Below are 16,202 nucleotides of genomic sequence, written 5' to 3'. Positions count from 1 at the left end.
TCTTGGCCCCAATGTGCATTACTTTGCACGTGGCCACATTGAACCGCATCTGCCACGTTGACGCCCACTCACCCAGCCTCAACAGATCCCTTTGGAGTGCCTCACAATCCTCTCTGGTTCTCACCACCCTGAACAATTTAGTGTCATCCGCAAACTTGGCCACTTCACTGCTCACTCCCAACTCTAAATCATTTATGAACAAGTTAAAGAGCATGGGACCCAGTACCGTGCCCTGCGGCACCCCACTGCTTACTGTCCTCCACTGCGAAGACTGCCCATTTATACTCACTCTCTGCTTCCTATTACTCAGCCAGTTTTTGATCCACAAGAGGACCTGTCCTTTTACTCCATGACTCTCAAGCTTTCTAAGGAGCCTTTGATGAGGAACTTTATCAAAAGCTTTCTGGAATCAAGGTAAACAACATCTATCGGGTCTCCTTTGTCCACATGTTTGTTCACCCCCTCAAAGAAATGTAACAGGTTAGTGAGGCAAGATCTTCCCTTGCAGAACCTATGCTGAGTCTTCCTCAATAACCCATGTTCATCAATGTGCCTACTCATTCTGTCCTTGATAATGGTTTCTACCAACTTTCCCGGTATTGAAGTCAGACTGACTGGCCTATAATTTCCCGGATCTCCTCTGGAACCCTTTTTAAAGATGGGGGTGACATTTGCTACCTTCCAGTCCTCAGGAACGGAGGCAGATTTCAATGAAAGATTACAGATTTTTGTTAGAAGATCCAAAAGTTCAACTTTGAGTTTTTTCAGAACTTTCGGATGTATGCCATCCGGACCCGGTGACTTATCACTTGTAGGACCTCCTCTTTTGTCACCTCAATCTGACTCAGGTCTTTCAACACCCCTTCCAAAATTAGTGGTTCTGGGGCGGGCAAAAAGTTCTCATCTTCCACAGTGAAGACGGAGGCAAAAAATTCATTTAGCTTCTCAGCCATTTCCCTATCCTCCTTCAGTAAACCTTTTACCCCATGGTCATTCAAGGGCCCCACTGCCTCCCTGGCTGGTTTCCTACTTCTAATATATTTGAAGAAATTTTTATTGTTGGACTTTATGTTTTTTGCAATATGCTCCTCATAGTCCCTTTTTGCCTGCCTGATCACAGTCTTGCATTTGATTTGCCACAGCCTGTGGAGCCACAGCTTTGAAGGTCAAGAAGACCAGCATCTTGAATTGTGCCCTGAAGCAAACTAGAAGCCAGTGTAGATAGACCAAGACTGGAGTGATATGGTTTCTACCCCTCCAGTCAACATCCTGGCAATAGCATTCTGTTGAAGCTTCTGAACATTTCTCAAGGGCAGACCCATGTAGAATGCATTGCAGGAATCTAATCTAGACATAAATAGGGCATGTACTATAGTAGCCAGAACTTTTCTTTCTGTGAATCGTTCCAGCTGGTTAATCAATCAAAGCTGGTAAAAGGTGCTTCTGGCCACAGCTGCTTATCCAGCAGCAGGGTGGGGTCCAAGAGTGCAGACTACAGACTTGTTTGTTTAAGGGAAGTGCAATGCCATCCAAGATGGGGGACACTTTAAACCCCAGGCCACACCTTCTGACCATCAGTAGTAATTGCCTCACGTATCTTGAGATGACTGGAGGGAAATGAAAATAATGAAAAGAGCAGTACAGGAACTAGCTCCAAAAATAGAAAGTTACATTGCTATTCAAAGCAGGTCTGCTTAGAATCATAATGTCTATTATTTAATGAGGCTTATTCCCAGGAAAATATTTGCAGTTAGCAAGCATTTATTTACAAAATTTAGCATTTTTTTGTTTAATAAATCAACAGGCAAACTTACCTCCCCTACTTCTTTCTGAAATGTTAGAGTCATCTGTGTCCTACCATAACTAAATGGACCATTCCTTTCAGATATATTCTCAAGCCACTTGATTATTAGTGGGGTTGAAACACTAAAAGGTAGATTTCCAATAATATGTATATTGGGAGGATCTGTAAGAAAAAAAGAAAGTAAAACATTAGGAGTCAGTAACTACAGAGTATAAAAGTATTCTCTGCATTAATGTAAGCTTGGATTATACACTGTCATTATACAACACACAGACTATGCATGTTCCTCAGCTGTATTAAATAACACAATAAAATAAACCTCAAAATACAAAGTTATCTTTTGGGTTATATCTACATGCCAACAACACTGGAATAAGATTACAATAGCCTCTCGTTCTACGATTATCTATTCTTTTTTCCATAACCATATAATCAGCCACAATTTGACATTACTTCAACACTGGTACATACAAGATAAATACAGTATATCAACTGTGGTGTATATTGAATGGTTGTATATGACCTATTAATTTTTTCTCCAAACTACCAGCATATAGGGGGTGATTCTTACCATCTTCCCATTTCTTCTTAAGATGCTGTGGAAAAGCTTTCTCCAACTTATATGTCAAAATGTCCCCTTGAACAATATGAACTTTTCCTGGAGCTGCTTCAGAGAGCATCTGAGATTTTCAAAGAAAGGAAGATTAGCTTAGTTAATATCTAAGACCCTAAGATTGAAAGTATTCCAACTGGGTATGCATGCCATTAAGAAAATTCAATACTTTCATAAAGAGCATAAACAACTTTAAGACTATATGCGTAAAACCATTTCACATGTTCCATGAATAAATTGAATGGGACATCATTAAGAGAACAGTTTCTTTAACTTCTGCCTGAAACAAACAAACATTTTCTCCTAAAGATACATCTTTTAGAAAATACAATTGAACTACACAACTACAGCAACATTTGGGGAAGTTAATTTTGTGCTACTATATCACAATCCAAATCAAAAGTGTTATCCAGCAAACAAAGGGTACACATGGAGGGGTCCTGTTCTCATGCACTCCCCTGACTATAGTTTACAGATCTTTATATATACACACAGGTGGATTGGGAGCAATATTTAAGAAACTGGAAAGAAGCTTCCAACTTCATTTTCATATGAGAGGACAGGCAAAAGAGGAAATAACAATCAAAGATGGAGATTAAAGTACAATACTCCTAAACAATTCTAGTTATAGATCAAGATATCTGAAGAAGTGAGCAGTGACTCAAGAAAGGTCATACCATACCACAAATTTTGCTAGTCTTTAAGGGGCTACTGGACTCCTCCTCAATTCTAGTAATTCTAGCATTATATGTTATTTCTCACTCACAGCTAGTCCAAAACTAGAACCCACATGTATACAGTGACCCCAGGAAGAAAAAGGATAAGTTATTAGGAGGATGAGACAAGGATGAAGAAAAGCAACATGACTAGCACTGAGAGAGAGAAAAAATAAGGAAAAGCTGTGTTTTTATAAGGTGGTTTGGAGAGAGGAAGAAACAAGGGGAATAAGGCTTCAGTTCATCAGGAGAAGCAAAGCTGGACAGGCATGGGAAGAGGGAACAGGGGGGAAAGCAAGTTGCAGATGGGAAACTGAAGACTGCAGAGCAAGGAGCCAGGTGAGCAGAGGAACGGATAGGAATCCAAAGGGTATGTTATGCTGGCAGGCATCAGATCATTGTTGCTTGTTTCTGAAGTGCAAGTGTTGTCAGTTGTCATGACAATGGAAGCAGCTCTGGGGTAGGAAAGGAAATCAGCTTTCTGCCATTCCAATCTTCAGATCATGCTCTATCAAAGGGGGTTGTTTCTGGGCAATATTTTAAATTTGAAATTCAGACTACCATGTGGCCACACAAAACTATTAGAGGTGCACCAACTGATGACAAAAACAAGAGGTTATCCAGAGTTGCACAAAAAACTAATTTTATTTTCAAAATGGCTTTTAAATATTTCAGGATTTATTCTTCAAAAGTATTTCTCTTTCACTCCTTTCTGAGCTTTTCCCACTTTTTATTATTTTTTATTAATTAAAAATACCATTATTTCTAGTTCAGTTCAGGTATCAAGCAATAAGAGTTCAATATGGACTCAGGTGCAGATTTCCTCCTCCATGTCTTATTAGCTGCATTGTACAGTTCAGATAGCTCTACCTCAAATAATCTGTCCCTTATTGTTCACAATGCCTCTAATTCTGAAAGGGAGAGAAGAGATTCAAAGGAAATATTCAGTGTTCTTACTTGTTTCAAGTACCGCTTTTCAGCATTAACAAATGACGTATCTTCAGAACACGGAAAAACATTTCTTATATCTTAATAGCTCTTCATCATCATCATCATTTTATTTATATCCCGTCCTCCCCGCCGAAGCAGGCTCAGGGCGGCTCTTATGAAATTCTCTTCACACAAAAGAGAGACTCAGTCCTGTAATCCAGGGATGGCCAACGGTAGCTCTCCAGATGTTTTCTGCCTACAACTCCCATCAGCCCCAGCCATTGACCATGCTGGCTGGGGCTGATGGGAGTTGTAGGCAAAAAAACATCTGGAGAGCTACCATTGGCCACCCCTGCTATAATCTATGAAATTGTACAAGGTCATTTAATCAGCCCCATAGCCAGGATTTCTGATGTCCAGGGGCATGAGCAAAAGTCAGGAGGCACTTAGTGGCCCCTGGTGGGAGGAGTGGCTGCTCCTACTGCCCTTCCTGCACATTTTAAGCAGCCCTCCCCTCTGCCCCCACCTCCTCCTGAAGGGCCAAAGCTAAGATGGTAGGTGGGGGCCACCCCCTTCTTCCTGGGTGATTTAAATTATGTGGGAGGGTGCCCAGAAGCAGCTGCTACCTTACCACGCTATTGAAAGGCCTGCCAATCCACTGATCAACAGGGCTTTTAAATCATGCAGGAGGCTGGCAGCTGCTCATATTGCCCCCCCCCCACACACACACACAATTTGAATTGTGGGAAAGGGAGAGGAGAGAGAGGAGGAGGCAGCTGGGAGAGTGGGAAGGGAAGGCCGTGGGGCTGGGAAGGAACCACCATGGCATTCAAGCAGCAGTGGCAGCAACTGACTGATGGGGGGGGCAGTCAGAAGTCAGGTGCAGGGCCCTCACAGCCCCCCCCTCCCAATCTGTGGCTATGTGCCTGCTTTGAATAGAATGAATATGGGAAGTGTTCATCTTAAACCGAAGGCTCAATGGACAGAGCCTGATGGTGTCATGGGTGAAGGTCCAATAGCTATACTAAGAGTATACTTCCAAACATCACTAGGTACATCCTGCATGTAGAACTCTACCTCTGGAGGGGAAAAGCACCCTACTCCTTTAACAGAGGTTTAATGTGTGCAAATGGGCAGGTGAAGTTTTTCATGGCATGGAAGTTAATAGAACCACCTGTTAAATAATACCCTGTTAAGCCTCTATAAGAGAGACAGCCTTTCTCCAGGCTACTTGCAGCCCTAACCATATGGAATCTGTATGTAGTAACAATTATGTGGTTTTGAAGATATAACTATTTAGCAGACTAGAAAATAAAAATAACATAGAAATTAGCTATGTGCTAAAATGTAGTTGATCTTTCAGAGCAAACTACTACCTCCTATCTCTGATTTACATGTGCGATAGGGAGCACATGCAAGCAGTGGTAGATTGGCAATATGGCACACCATCCAGGAAAAATTTCCTTAGGATCTATAATACAAGTTCATTGTTGATTTAATTAGCACACCTACATTCTTCTCTGAAGAGACATTGCTTGGCTCAAAGCTGTAGGCAGGAAAGTGGGTAAAGGGTGGGGAGACTCAGTGCCTCACTAAAATGGGAAGTTCTGAAGCTGCACCTGCCTGCAAATCACTCCCTCCAACCTAGAAATTATCCCTTAATCTCTGAGGTTCATGCTTACCATGTTGTGAAGGATAAGCTCCCTAAACACAAGCAGAGTGTATGCACTCTTGGTTTCCAGGCAATTGATTATTCTTGGCACAGGTTTATTTAAATCCTTCCAAGGACATTATTTTTCTGTAGTGAAAGGTGATGGTCCTTAAGATTGCCTGGATATTCTGCCATCACAGGTCAGCTCTTTAGCAAAGTACCACTTTTTTCCTGCTAGAAAAAGATTCTGGAGTTTAAACCTGCCTAAACATGATGCCTCTCCAGTCCTTTAGCCCTAATTCCTGATTTTGGGGAGGGGGGGGGGGGAGAGATGAAAACATAAAATTGACAGTGATGTTCCACTGGAGAGTAAAAGGCATTCTGCTCATGTATATATATTCTTTTACATAGGCATTACAGCAATAGCTTCAATTAATGGCTCAAACCAGATAGCAAACTGAGTGAAATTTAGCATTTATCTTTCTGCTCCTTTCTCTCTACAGCTCCCACCTACTACTCCCAGATATCCCATTACAAACAGAAGAGGCATCCCCAAAATAATACATCTCACTCAATTTATCAATAAATTGTTATTATTCACTACTGTGGGCATCTGAAAGGGGGGGAGCAAGTCAGAAGCCAAGTGCTCAGGCAGAAAAGGTGACAAACAGAACACAAAAGAATCAATTTGATCAACTCCAGAAAATTTGTAGCCACCCCTCCCTCATCCAGCATGATGTAGTGGTTAAGAGTGGCAGACTCTAATCTGGAGAACCAGGTTTAATTCCCTACTCCTTCACTTGAAGCCTGCTGGGTGACCTTGGGCCAGTCACAGTTTTTTCAGAACTCTCTCAGCTTCATCTGCCTCACAAGGAGAGGGGAGGGGTGGAGAATGTGATTATAAGCCACTCTGAGATTCCTTAAGGTAGACATTAAGGTATAAGGTAGAGAAAGGTATAAAAACCTACTCTTCTTCATCCCCTCCCCATGTAACTGAGGTGGAGCATGTTGTGTTTCTGAGATAGCACTGCCCCTCAACCACCACCACTACCCTCCACAGCTAAGACTTCATACAAATGAAGTACACTTTTTTCTTCCATGGCTCAGACCTAAACAGAGATACAGGTTTTTACTTTTTACAACAATATTGCTTTCACAATTAAAACTCAGATGGCAATGTCCAGAATAGTATTTTCATACCTGCAGCCCTGGAATAAAGCGGGGATCTTTTTCAACTAACAGGAGTTCTGCAACACCAGCATTCAAGATGGGTCTTGTAATTGATCCTGGACCAGGACCTATCTCACATACATAGGCATCTTTCAGACTGCCAGCACTTCTCACTATCTTATCTGCAATTTACAACAGCACAGTTTATCTTCTGCAAAACTCATTAAGAGAAATCATTTCTATGACCAACAATGAGCTCATTTCAGAATAGTCATCAACCGTATTTAATCAAATCAAATAATGCAATACACAAGAGGGACCCTGTGAAATTCATGGGGAGGGATTTCTCCTGCCTGTTCCCTCCCAGCTGTTCTGCCTACCCTACTGCCACCCTCCCTGCCCAGTCAAATACTGTTCCACCTACCCGACTATCTAACCCATGCTGCACCAAGTGGCAGCTCCTGCCAAGATGAAATGGGAACTGTGGGGGGCAGTAGCAGATCCTCCTGTACGTCCTCACCCACCCCTTCCAGTGACTTTGCCTTGGCAGCAGCGAGGGGATATGCCAGCTTGCATGCCATTCACCTCCAGTATCATGGCCTCAGCAGCAGGTAGGGGAGAAGGAGGTTCCCACTCCTTCTCCCCCATCTACCCAGTCATGGTCAGGAGTAAACTGCTCTGTTTGGGGTTTTTTTGTACACTATATCCCTTTGCAATGGTTTGGGAATTTTCTGCAAACCTAGGGGAGGAGATCCCCCAAATCTGGAGAAAAAACTTTTATCTCAGTGTGGCCCCAATCTGCAGATTTAAGTATCTGTAGCTGGGGTCATGTTGACTGTTAGATATTTTAATAGAAGAGACTAGCTAGAGACATTTATCATAATTTATATGTATGAAGTTTAGCTTTTAGTATGTTTTTAAACATTTTTTTTAATTGCTGGAGCATTTCACTGTTTCTTTAATAGCTAAGCTGGAATCTATAAGATAGAAATTTTAAAGAGGGTTCCACGGTTAAGAGTTTCTAAACACCTTTTCCTTCTAGCTATGAGTTTGATTTTGCAGTTTGTATTAGACAAAACTGTACTGCCAGAAAAGGATGTAGTTTGCTATATCAAAAAACGGTGTTATGCAGAGATTTAATATTGATATTCAAATAATATTCAATATATATAAAAAAACATGAACATGGAAACAAACATCAGCTGCACTTAATGTTTGGCAGCAAAGAAAGAGGAATTAAACAAGATGTAAAAAAGCAGCAGTCCACTATAGCAAATTTATGCAGTGCAATGTAGTATACAATTTATGCATAGGAAGCCACATATTCAGTCCCCGGTTAATGTATCACATAACAAGGATGGAAAAACCCTATAGGTAATGAATTGGCTATTGTCTACAAATTCCTTATGGAATATATATTTGCCAGTGCCTATTGAAATGGGGACCTAAGATGAAGACATGACGAGACTGAGGTCTTAAATGACATCATGCTTCCCACTTTTTATGAGTTCAGCTGATCCTTGCTCATTTGGTTAAAAGCCTAGGAGTTACACTGGACTCATTAATACAGGAAAAGCAATGCAGCCACAAAAACACTTTCTTCCAAGTTAGTTTAGCCTGAAAGAAGGCCCCTACCTTGACTTGGCTGACCTAGCCACACCACAGTTACACTGAGCCTAGACTACCATAATGCACTCTATATAGGTCACCCTTTAAAATCAACTCACAAACTGTTAGTACAGAATGCTGCAACTTGGTTATTATCAGAAACTAGACAGTGATTACACCCACTCTGCAGTCATTCCACTGGCTGCCCATTAGTTACTGAGTTCAATTCTAGGTACTAGATGTCACATACAAAACCCTTCATAGGCTTGGACCCTTGTATCTGCAGTACCAGGTCTCCTCTTAAGCCCTGCCATGACAACTTCACTCATATGAACAGGGGTTTCCACAGGTGGCTGCTAATGGGCAACATAAATTACCTGTAGGTGTGTGATTTCTGTAGTGGCCCCCATCCTATGGAATGAACTGCCTGAAGAGGTCAGGTCAGCTCCCACACTTTTGGCTTTCAGCAAACTATGTAAAACAGAACTGTTTGAGAGGGCATTTTTTTTTTAACAAAGAATAGGGCTGTATTATGACAGAAAATATCAGGAAGATGTTTTGACAGAGAGAACATGATGGTGGACTACATCTGTTACTTTATGTGTTTATATTGCTCTCACTGCATTATACTTCTAGTTAGATAATATAACTTATTGAATTGTATAACATGTTTAAATATTCATGCCTTGTTGCAGATTTCTTCAGTCCTATTCCTATCCTTGCCCTGAACTGAATGGCTCAGGCAAGCCTGATATCAGAAGAATCTAAGCAGGGTTAGTTTGGATGGGAAACCAGCCAACAAGCAAGTCCAGGGTCGCTACTGGGGTGTGCATTCAGATCTGCCTAAGCAAAAATACCTTATCAGTATTTTTCAGGTATATTTTGATCTCCCAAATGTATCTGGGCTTTGTCAGGAAAACAAACAAACAAACAAACCCAAAAAAATCCTGGATAAATTCAGAAATATTGTGTAGACCTGAAAACAGCGGAGAGCCAGGACCAGATTGTTCTCACCTCTCAGCTGTTTGTTGGGCAGACTTTAAAGGAACTGCAGAAGTCAGGCAGAGGATCAGCTTGTATGGATGGCTTCTCTTGTTTGGTGGCTGTGGCTGGCTTCTCTTGCAGCCTGGTTTAAACTGGGCTGCAAGAGAAGCCAGCCCGATATCAGCTGGATTAGTGGGGAGCTGAGAGGTCCCTGGAGGTGCAGCTCTGTGCTGCCTTCTCTAACTACCCAGTTTAAACCAGGGGAGGGACAAGAGAGGGCAGCCCAGCTGGGATCACTGTGTTTGCAGGGAGCCAATAACTCTGTGCTGCCTTCCCCTGCTGTTATTTAAACTGGGTGGCAGCAGAAGGCAGCCCAGCCACAATTAGTTGAGCCCAGAGGGAGCTTAATCCAGGCTGCAGGAGAAGCCAAGCCAGCCCCAGGATCAGGCTGGTATATTTTTTAACAATCACTTTCCAGTTATGGTCTACTGGATCAAAAAAAAAATTGGGATTTCCAAAAAAATCCCAGATCCAAACACCATATTTGGATCTGGGATTTTTTGGAAATCCTAAATTTTTTTCCAGTCCAACAGACCCAAACAAATTTTTTTTACGATTTTGTAAAAACTACACCCCTCTAATCACTACACAGAGACAAGCCATGGCAAACCATCTCTGAATGTCTCACTTTGTAAATCCCATGGGGTAGGCATAAAGTCAGCTATAACTTGATGGCATTTAACACACACACACAATCCTATGCCATTGTTTATTAGATGTTTTGTTGTTGCTTAGTTGCACAGTCGAGTCCAACTCTTTGCGACCCCATGGACCAAGTCATGCCAGGCTCCTGTCTTCCACCATCCTCCAAAATCCGCTCAAATTCATGTTAGTTACATCAGTAATGCTGTCCAGCCATCTGATCTTTTGCCAACCCCTTCTTCTTTTGCCTTCTGTCTTTCCCAGCATCAGGATCTTCTCCAGGGAGTGCCCCCTTCTCATTTGGTGCTCAAAGTATTTGAGCTTCAGCTTCAGCATCTGACCTTCCAGGGAACAGTCAGGGTTGATTTCCCTTAGGACTGACTGATCTTGCAGTCCAAGGGACTCTCAAGAGTCTTCTCCAGCACCACATCTCAAAAGCATCTATTCTTCTGCGCTCAGCCTTCCTTATGGTCCACCTCTCACAGCCATACATTACAGGGAATACCATCGCTTTGAGTATACAAACTTTTGTTGGCAGGGTGATGTCTCTACTTTTTATTATACTGTCTAGGTTTGCCATAGCTGTAGATGTAAGGGCCTACAAAGTGCCCTGCTGGATCAGACCAATGGTCCACCTCGTCCAGCATCCTATCTCACACCGTGGCCAACCAGTTCCTCTAGAGGGCCAACAACAGGGCATAGAAGCTAAAGCCTTCCCCTAATGTTTCCTCCTGGCACTGAGACTGAGAACTTAACTACCTCTGAATGTTGAGGTTTCCTTTAGCCACCATGGCTAGTAGCTACTGATAGATCTCTCTCCTCCATGAATCTCTCTAATTCTCTTTTAAAGCTATCTGTGCCTGTGGCCATCACTACATCTTTTGGCAGCAAATTCCACATTTTCCATATCTTCTCATCCTATCGATTGTAGTGACTTACATCATTGAATCCACCTTAAAGGCAGACTGTAAATACTGTCAAATAAACAAGGATCCCTGAAATAAAGTAGTTGCATACCATGCTGAGACCAAGTAGTAGATGCTAAAGAGCAGCACAGCTGTGTACAAAATAGATGTACCATTTATAAAAGAATCTGATGAAACAAACAGAGAAAAGCTACAGTTTTCTCATACAACCTGTCTAGGCAACTTCTAAATATGCAGCACCCAGACATCTGTCATTATAGTTTTTATTTGATTTTCTGGTCTGTTTATATGATGCCTTGAGCAAGTTACTGACAATGCAGCATATACATCATTTTCAGTAAAGGTACAAACCCAATACTGACCTTTGCAGCTGTCAGCACTTTTAAAGAAAAATCAAACCATGGCAAATAAACAAGTTATTTTCTCAAATCCCAATTTTCTTCTACCATAGCTGCATGATGTCGATTGCATAAAGGTCATGCAAAGCACAACCACTATACTACTTATAGGCTAATCAGAACTCAGACAATATAGTGTTCAAGTTCTCATTTGTGCTTAGCTGTGATTTTATATCTTGGGTTAATAAAAGAAAATACTCCCACTGAAATAAAGCAGCCTTCTCAAGTATGCTCGCAAAAAAAGGCCACGTTTTAGTGGCAGAACACAGGCTTTGCATGAACTCCAATCTAGTTAAAGGAATTCAGGTACCACAACTCAAACAGCTCTCTGCTTTAACCTTAAATTGCCACAGTTGGTTGGAGCAGACCACTGCTGCTCAATGTAAGCATGCTACAAGTTCAAAATATATTTCATTTATTTATGTATTTATTCCATTGTTTTCCATACAGGTTCCCACAAAAGAAAAATGAATTCTTTGTCATCACCTGAATAATTCCTAAAAAATTTAGAGAGGCATATCCATCTTAATGGAGAAGGTGAGTCCTTCAGATTCTCTGGTTCTAAAGCCATTGAGGGCTTTATAAATCAAAGCTGGATCAGATCATGCTCAGAAACATACAGAAAAACATTTGATATCTCATATCTCTGCCAAGTTATGCAGTTACCAAGAGAAGAAGGCTGGGAACGACATTTTGCCAGCTGAAGACTGGCTGAGCTTCTGTTCCTTGATTTAGCATGGGTGTCACCAGAGGCTTAAGTCAACACAGCCTTGGTACTCTGTCTCTTATCCATGGCTTATTGCTTGCAGTCCTTAGTGAACCTAACTACTGAAAACAACACCAACCAAGAATGATGGAGCATCATATTGTATATGTTCTGACTGTTTCTTTAAGCTGTATTTTTGTATTTGTTTTGTAAGCCTCTGAGTCTACAAATGGAGTCAGAAGTTTATATGCACAGATGGATATAAAGTTCTAACTAAAAACAACCCTCCCAGAATGTAATGTAGTTACTGTGTTTTTGAACAAAGTGAATTTTCTTAACAGTTTTCATGGTCTAGTCCATTGTCAGGGCCCAGAGGACCTCTGCTGCTGTTCTCAGGTGCTAAACCACAGCCACCCAAGTTCTAGGAACTTCATAGGGTTCTGGACTTTTGCTTGAGGCCTTTCAGCCTCTGGGTTTGTTTCTGTGGGAATATGCAAGCATTCAGCAAGTGACACGCACACACAATTATAATATATTTAAGTTTATTAAATTATCCAACTCATAAAGAGTGTATGCCAACCTGGAATCACTCTATGAGCACAAACAAAGGCAATGAAAAGAAACAAACACACTCAATTATTAGCTAAAGGTCAACTTACTTAAACAATAAAAAGACACTAACTTGCTTCTATGATGTAGCTATGTGGCTTGAAGTTCTTAAACATGGGCTCAAAAAAAGAAAAGTTCATTCCATGCCAGACAATTTTAGACATTTAAGCAAAAAAAAAAAAAGGAGGAGGAGGGGCTGGTATTAAATAGCAAGCTCCATTACCTCTACATGGGAGAAGGGGAGATCCTTTCAGACACCCTTACATCAGGCCATTAGTTTTATTTGCCAATCAGGGCACATTTAACTAACTGGTGCTGCTAGCATGAAAAAATCAGGGAGACTCCCAAGGACAGCAAAAAGGCTCCTGAAAGCAAAAAGGCTGTAATTATATATATATATATATATATATATATATATATATATATATATATATACACACACCCAATATAACTGTGATGTTATTGGCTTATGGAGCCCTACCTAGGATAGGCCACAGTTGACACACCAACTTCATCTGGTAAAGTGTCTTGTGCCAGACATACTACTTTAGCATCTAAATCGGGGCGTCAAACTCATTTGTTATGAGAGTCGGATCTGACATAAATGGCGGGCTGGGCCATATTGGACCGGACCATTTGTGTACCTATTTAAGATTAGGTAGGAGATACATAAACTTTATAAAGGACACAGACAAACACAATTAAAGATCTTTTTTTTAAAAAAACACTTAAAATAAAACATGCTTAAAGCATTAGCACTCATTGGTCTTAAAGGTGCTTTCTTTGTATTTCTTCCATGGAACCCAGAGAACTGGGCAAACGAAGCCCTGGCTCTTTCCCTCCCTCCCCAGGGGACTAGGAGGGGGAGAAGCCTCAGCCAATAGAAGGAAGAGAGAGTTGGCTCAGTAGCTCTGCAGTGTAATTTAGAGTGCGGCAAAGCAAGTGCTGCCTCCCCCCCAAAGGAAGGAGCCTCAGCCAATGGAGAAAATAGAGATTTTGCTCTGTAGCTCCTGTGCGATTAAGCAAGACTAGAAAAGCAAATTGTGATGCAGAAGGAAGCAAGAGAGAGGGAGAAGGAAGCAGATGAGACCCAATTGCTTGGGGGCATGATTTGGCCCCCCAGCTGCATGTTTGACACCCCTGATCTAAATTAAGCACTGAGTTTAACAGAAAACCCCAAGCAAAAACTTTGATCTGAGATTATTGCAAATCAGACAGACTAAAACCCACTTTCCAAAGCCACTGAATGACCTACCACCAGAACCTCTATCTTATTTAAATTATGTTTCAATTAACTTTAATTCAACCCCATTACAAATTATAGGCATTGGTTCAGCTCTTCTACTGCCTCTATGGCTCAGATGAAGAGGGGTTGAGATGGAAGTCAAATTGAAAGCACCTCATCTTCAATTTACCACATTAGCAGTTTGATGCAGGCAGAGCCCCATGGCACAGAGTGGTAAAGCTGCAGTACTGCAGTTGGAGCCCTCTGCGCATGACCTGAGTTCGATCCCAGCGGAAGCTGGTTCAAGTAGCCGGCTCCAGGTTGACTCAGCCTTCCATCCTTCCGAGGTCAGTAAAATGAGTGCCCAGCTTGCTGGGGGGAAAGTGTAGATGACTGGGGAAGGCAATGGCAAACTACCCCGTAAAAAGTCTGCCGTGAAAACATTGTGAAAGCAACGTCACCCCAGGGTCAAAAACGACTGGTGCTTGCACAGGGGACTACCTTTACCTTTTACTTTACCCCAAGGCATAGGGACTTCATATGATGTCATGCCATTCACAGCACTTCTGTATTGCAAGAATGAGTATAAGCAAATCCTGAAGCATCACAGTCATAATGTCATAAATACTGCAACATTTAAGCTTCATTTGTAGATTTTAAAAGCATTTTATTCGGCTTTAAAAAAATCTATTATCAGAAAACATCTGCGTAAATCGACTATCCAAACACCACTGAAGTTTTTTAGAAAGCCATGATGTTCTTCAATAAAATAACAGAAAAAGGCAACTAACCCGCAAGTCTAAGGTCCAGAAGAAAGTTCTGAGATAGCTGTTTTAAAGCTCGAAGCTTGAACAATTTAATAATCTCTCCAATTGTTGGAAGAGGAGGGAGACGGAAAGCAGCCATTTGTCTTGATGCAGCCATAAATTAAAAGATTTATTCTTTCCTCCTAGAACATCAGAATGTAGAAATATTAGAATAGAATTAAATATTCAACTATTGAATAATCTGCAAGTAGGATTTAATTCTAACTATGCGCAGATAAGGGTATTTTCAACCAGGCCAGTTTCTTATTTCAAAAGGATGTACTGTGTACAGTGATAAGTTTGAGTAGCATTTGTTTTCACTGCTTCATTATTCTTTTTCATAAAACATTATAAACATGCTGTAGTAGCAGAATCAACAGTACTACAAAAATATACCAATTAACAAACAGCATGGCAGCTACAATGGAGACAACTGCTAGTTCATATGAAATATAACAACTTTGTTAGATTCTGAAAAAAGGTTAGTCTTCTAGGGGAGAAGTTTTTGTTAATTGAAACAGTATGTCACACTAGGATCTGGGAGGCACAGGATCGAATCCCTGCTCTACCACAGAAACTTGCCAGGTGACCTTGGGCAAGTCACACACTCACAGGATTGTTATGAGACTAAAATGGAGATGAAAACAAGGTAAGCCATTTGAGGCTTATTCTCCCCACTGGAGAGAAATATGGAGTATAAATGAGTTAAATAAATACAAAAATTCCAGCCAATGGTGCTCAACAATGAATTTAGAATTATAGAATTCTGCTTAGGATGGCACTTTTGCCATTCAGAAACTCTCAATCAATTTTTTTACATATTCTAGAAAAGGCAACCATTTGAGGACAATGTTGGTGAAGAAAATGAAGATGTTAACCACTTCACTTGTGATCATATTTTGTCTAGTATGAGGATCTCCCACAGCTTTCAAACCATTACTTGATAGTATTTATGCTTTACTTTTCATCTAATTACTACTAGAAATGTTATTATTGTCCACAATCTGACATCTCAGATGTAATCTTCATCTGGATCCAATAACCTTGCAAATGGATTTGGAGGAATTAAGTGCCCAGCTTTTTAAAATGCCCCACAATCTCTGCAACTTTACATAAACTCAGTGAAAACATGCATTTACTAAATCCTGAGTTGGTGGGAGCCACAACATGGATTGGGAATGTAACATTGGCAAAGTAGGTTTAACTTCTCACATCCATGGCGTTTCTCCAAAGGAAAGCCCACCCCTCCCCTCTCCCAGGGTTGAAAGCAAATGCTATATGGGTATTCTGACCAATTGGGGCTTAGACAAAGGTAGCGGTTTCAGTTTGGGAAACTGGACAGAAACAAAGTAAC

The 16,202-nt window shown here is 41.1% G+C and overlaps 1 protein-coding gene across 3 annotated transcripts in view; it reads right to left on the bottom strand.

Moving 5' to 3' along the window:
- LOC132590508 (dimethyladenosine transferase 1, mitochondrial-like) overlaps window positions 1-16,202 on the bottom strand; it is a 68,138-nt gene that overhangs the window by 51,130 nt on the left and 806 nt on the right. For all 3 annotated transcript variants that reach the window (XM_060263416.1, XM_060263417.1, XM_060263418.1), the window contains exons 2-5: window positions 14,834-14,991; window positions 6,915-7,066; window positions 2,376-2,484; window positions 1,815-1,966 (exon numbers count right to left, since the gene is read on the bottom strand). In XM_060263416.1, the coding sequence (XP_060119399.1) occupies window positions 1,815-1,966; window positions 2,376-2,484; window positions 6,915-7,066; window positions 14,834-14,966 (546 nt within the window). In that variant the 5' untranslated portion in view covers window positions 14,967-14,991. The remainder of the gene's footprint in view (window positions 1-1,814; window positions 1,967-2,375; window positions 2,485-6,914; window positions 7,067-14,833; window positions 14,992-16,202) is intronic.

Source organism: Heteronotia binoei, unplaced genomic scaffold, assembly GCF_032191835.1.
Source record: "Heteronotia binoei isolate CCM8104 ecotype False Entrance Well unplaced genomic scaffold, APGP_CSIRO_Hbin_v1 ptg000072l___fragment_3, whole genome shotgun sequence".
Lineage (NCBI taxonomy): Eukaryota > Metazoa > Chordata > Lepidosauria > Squamata > Gekkonidae > Heteronotia > Heteronotia binoei.
Note: the sequence above shows the minus strand (reverse complement) of the source record. Positions and strands in the feature narration are given on the sequence as shown.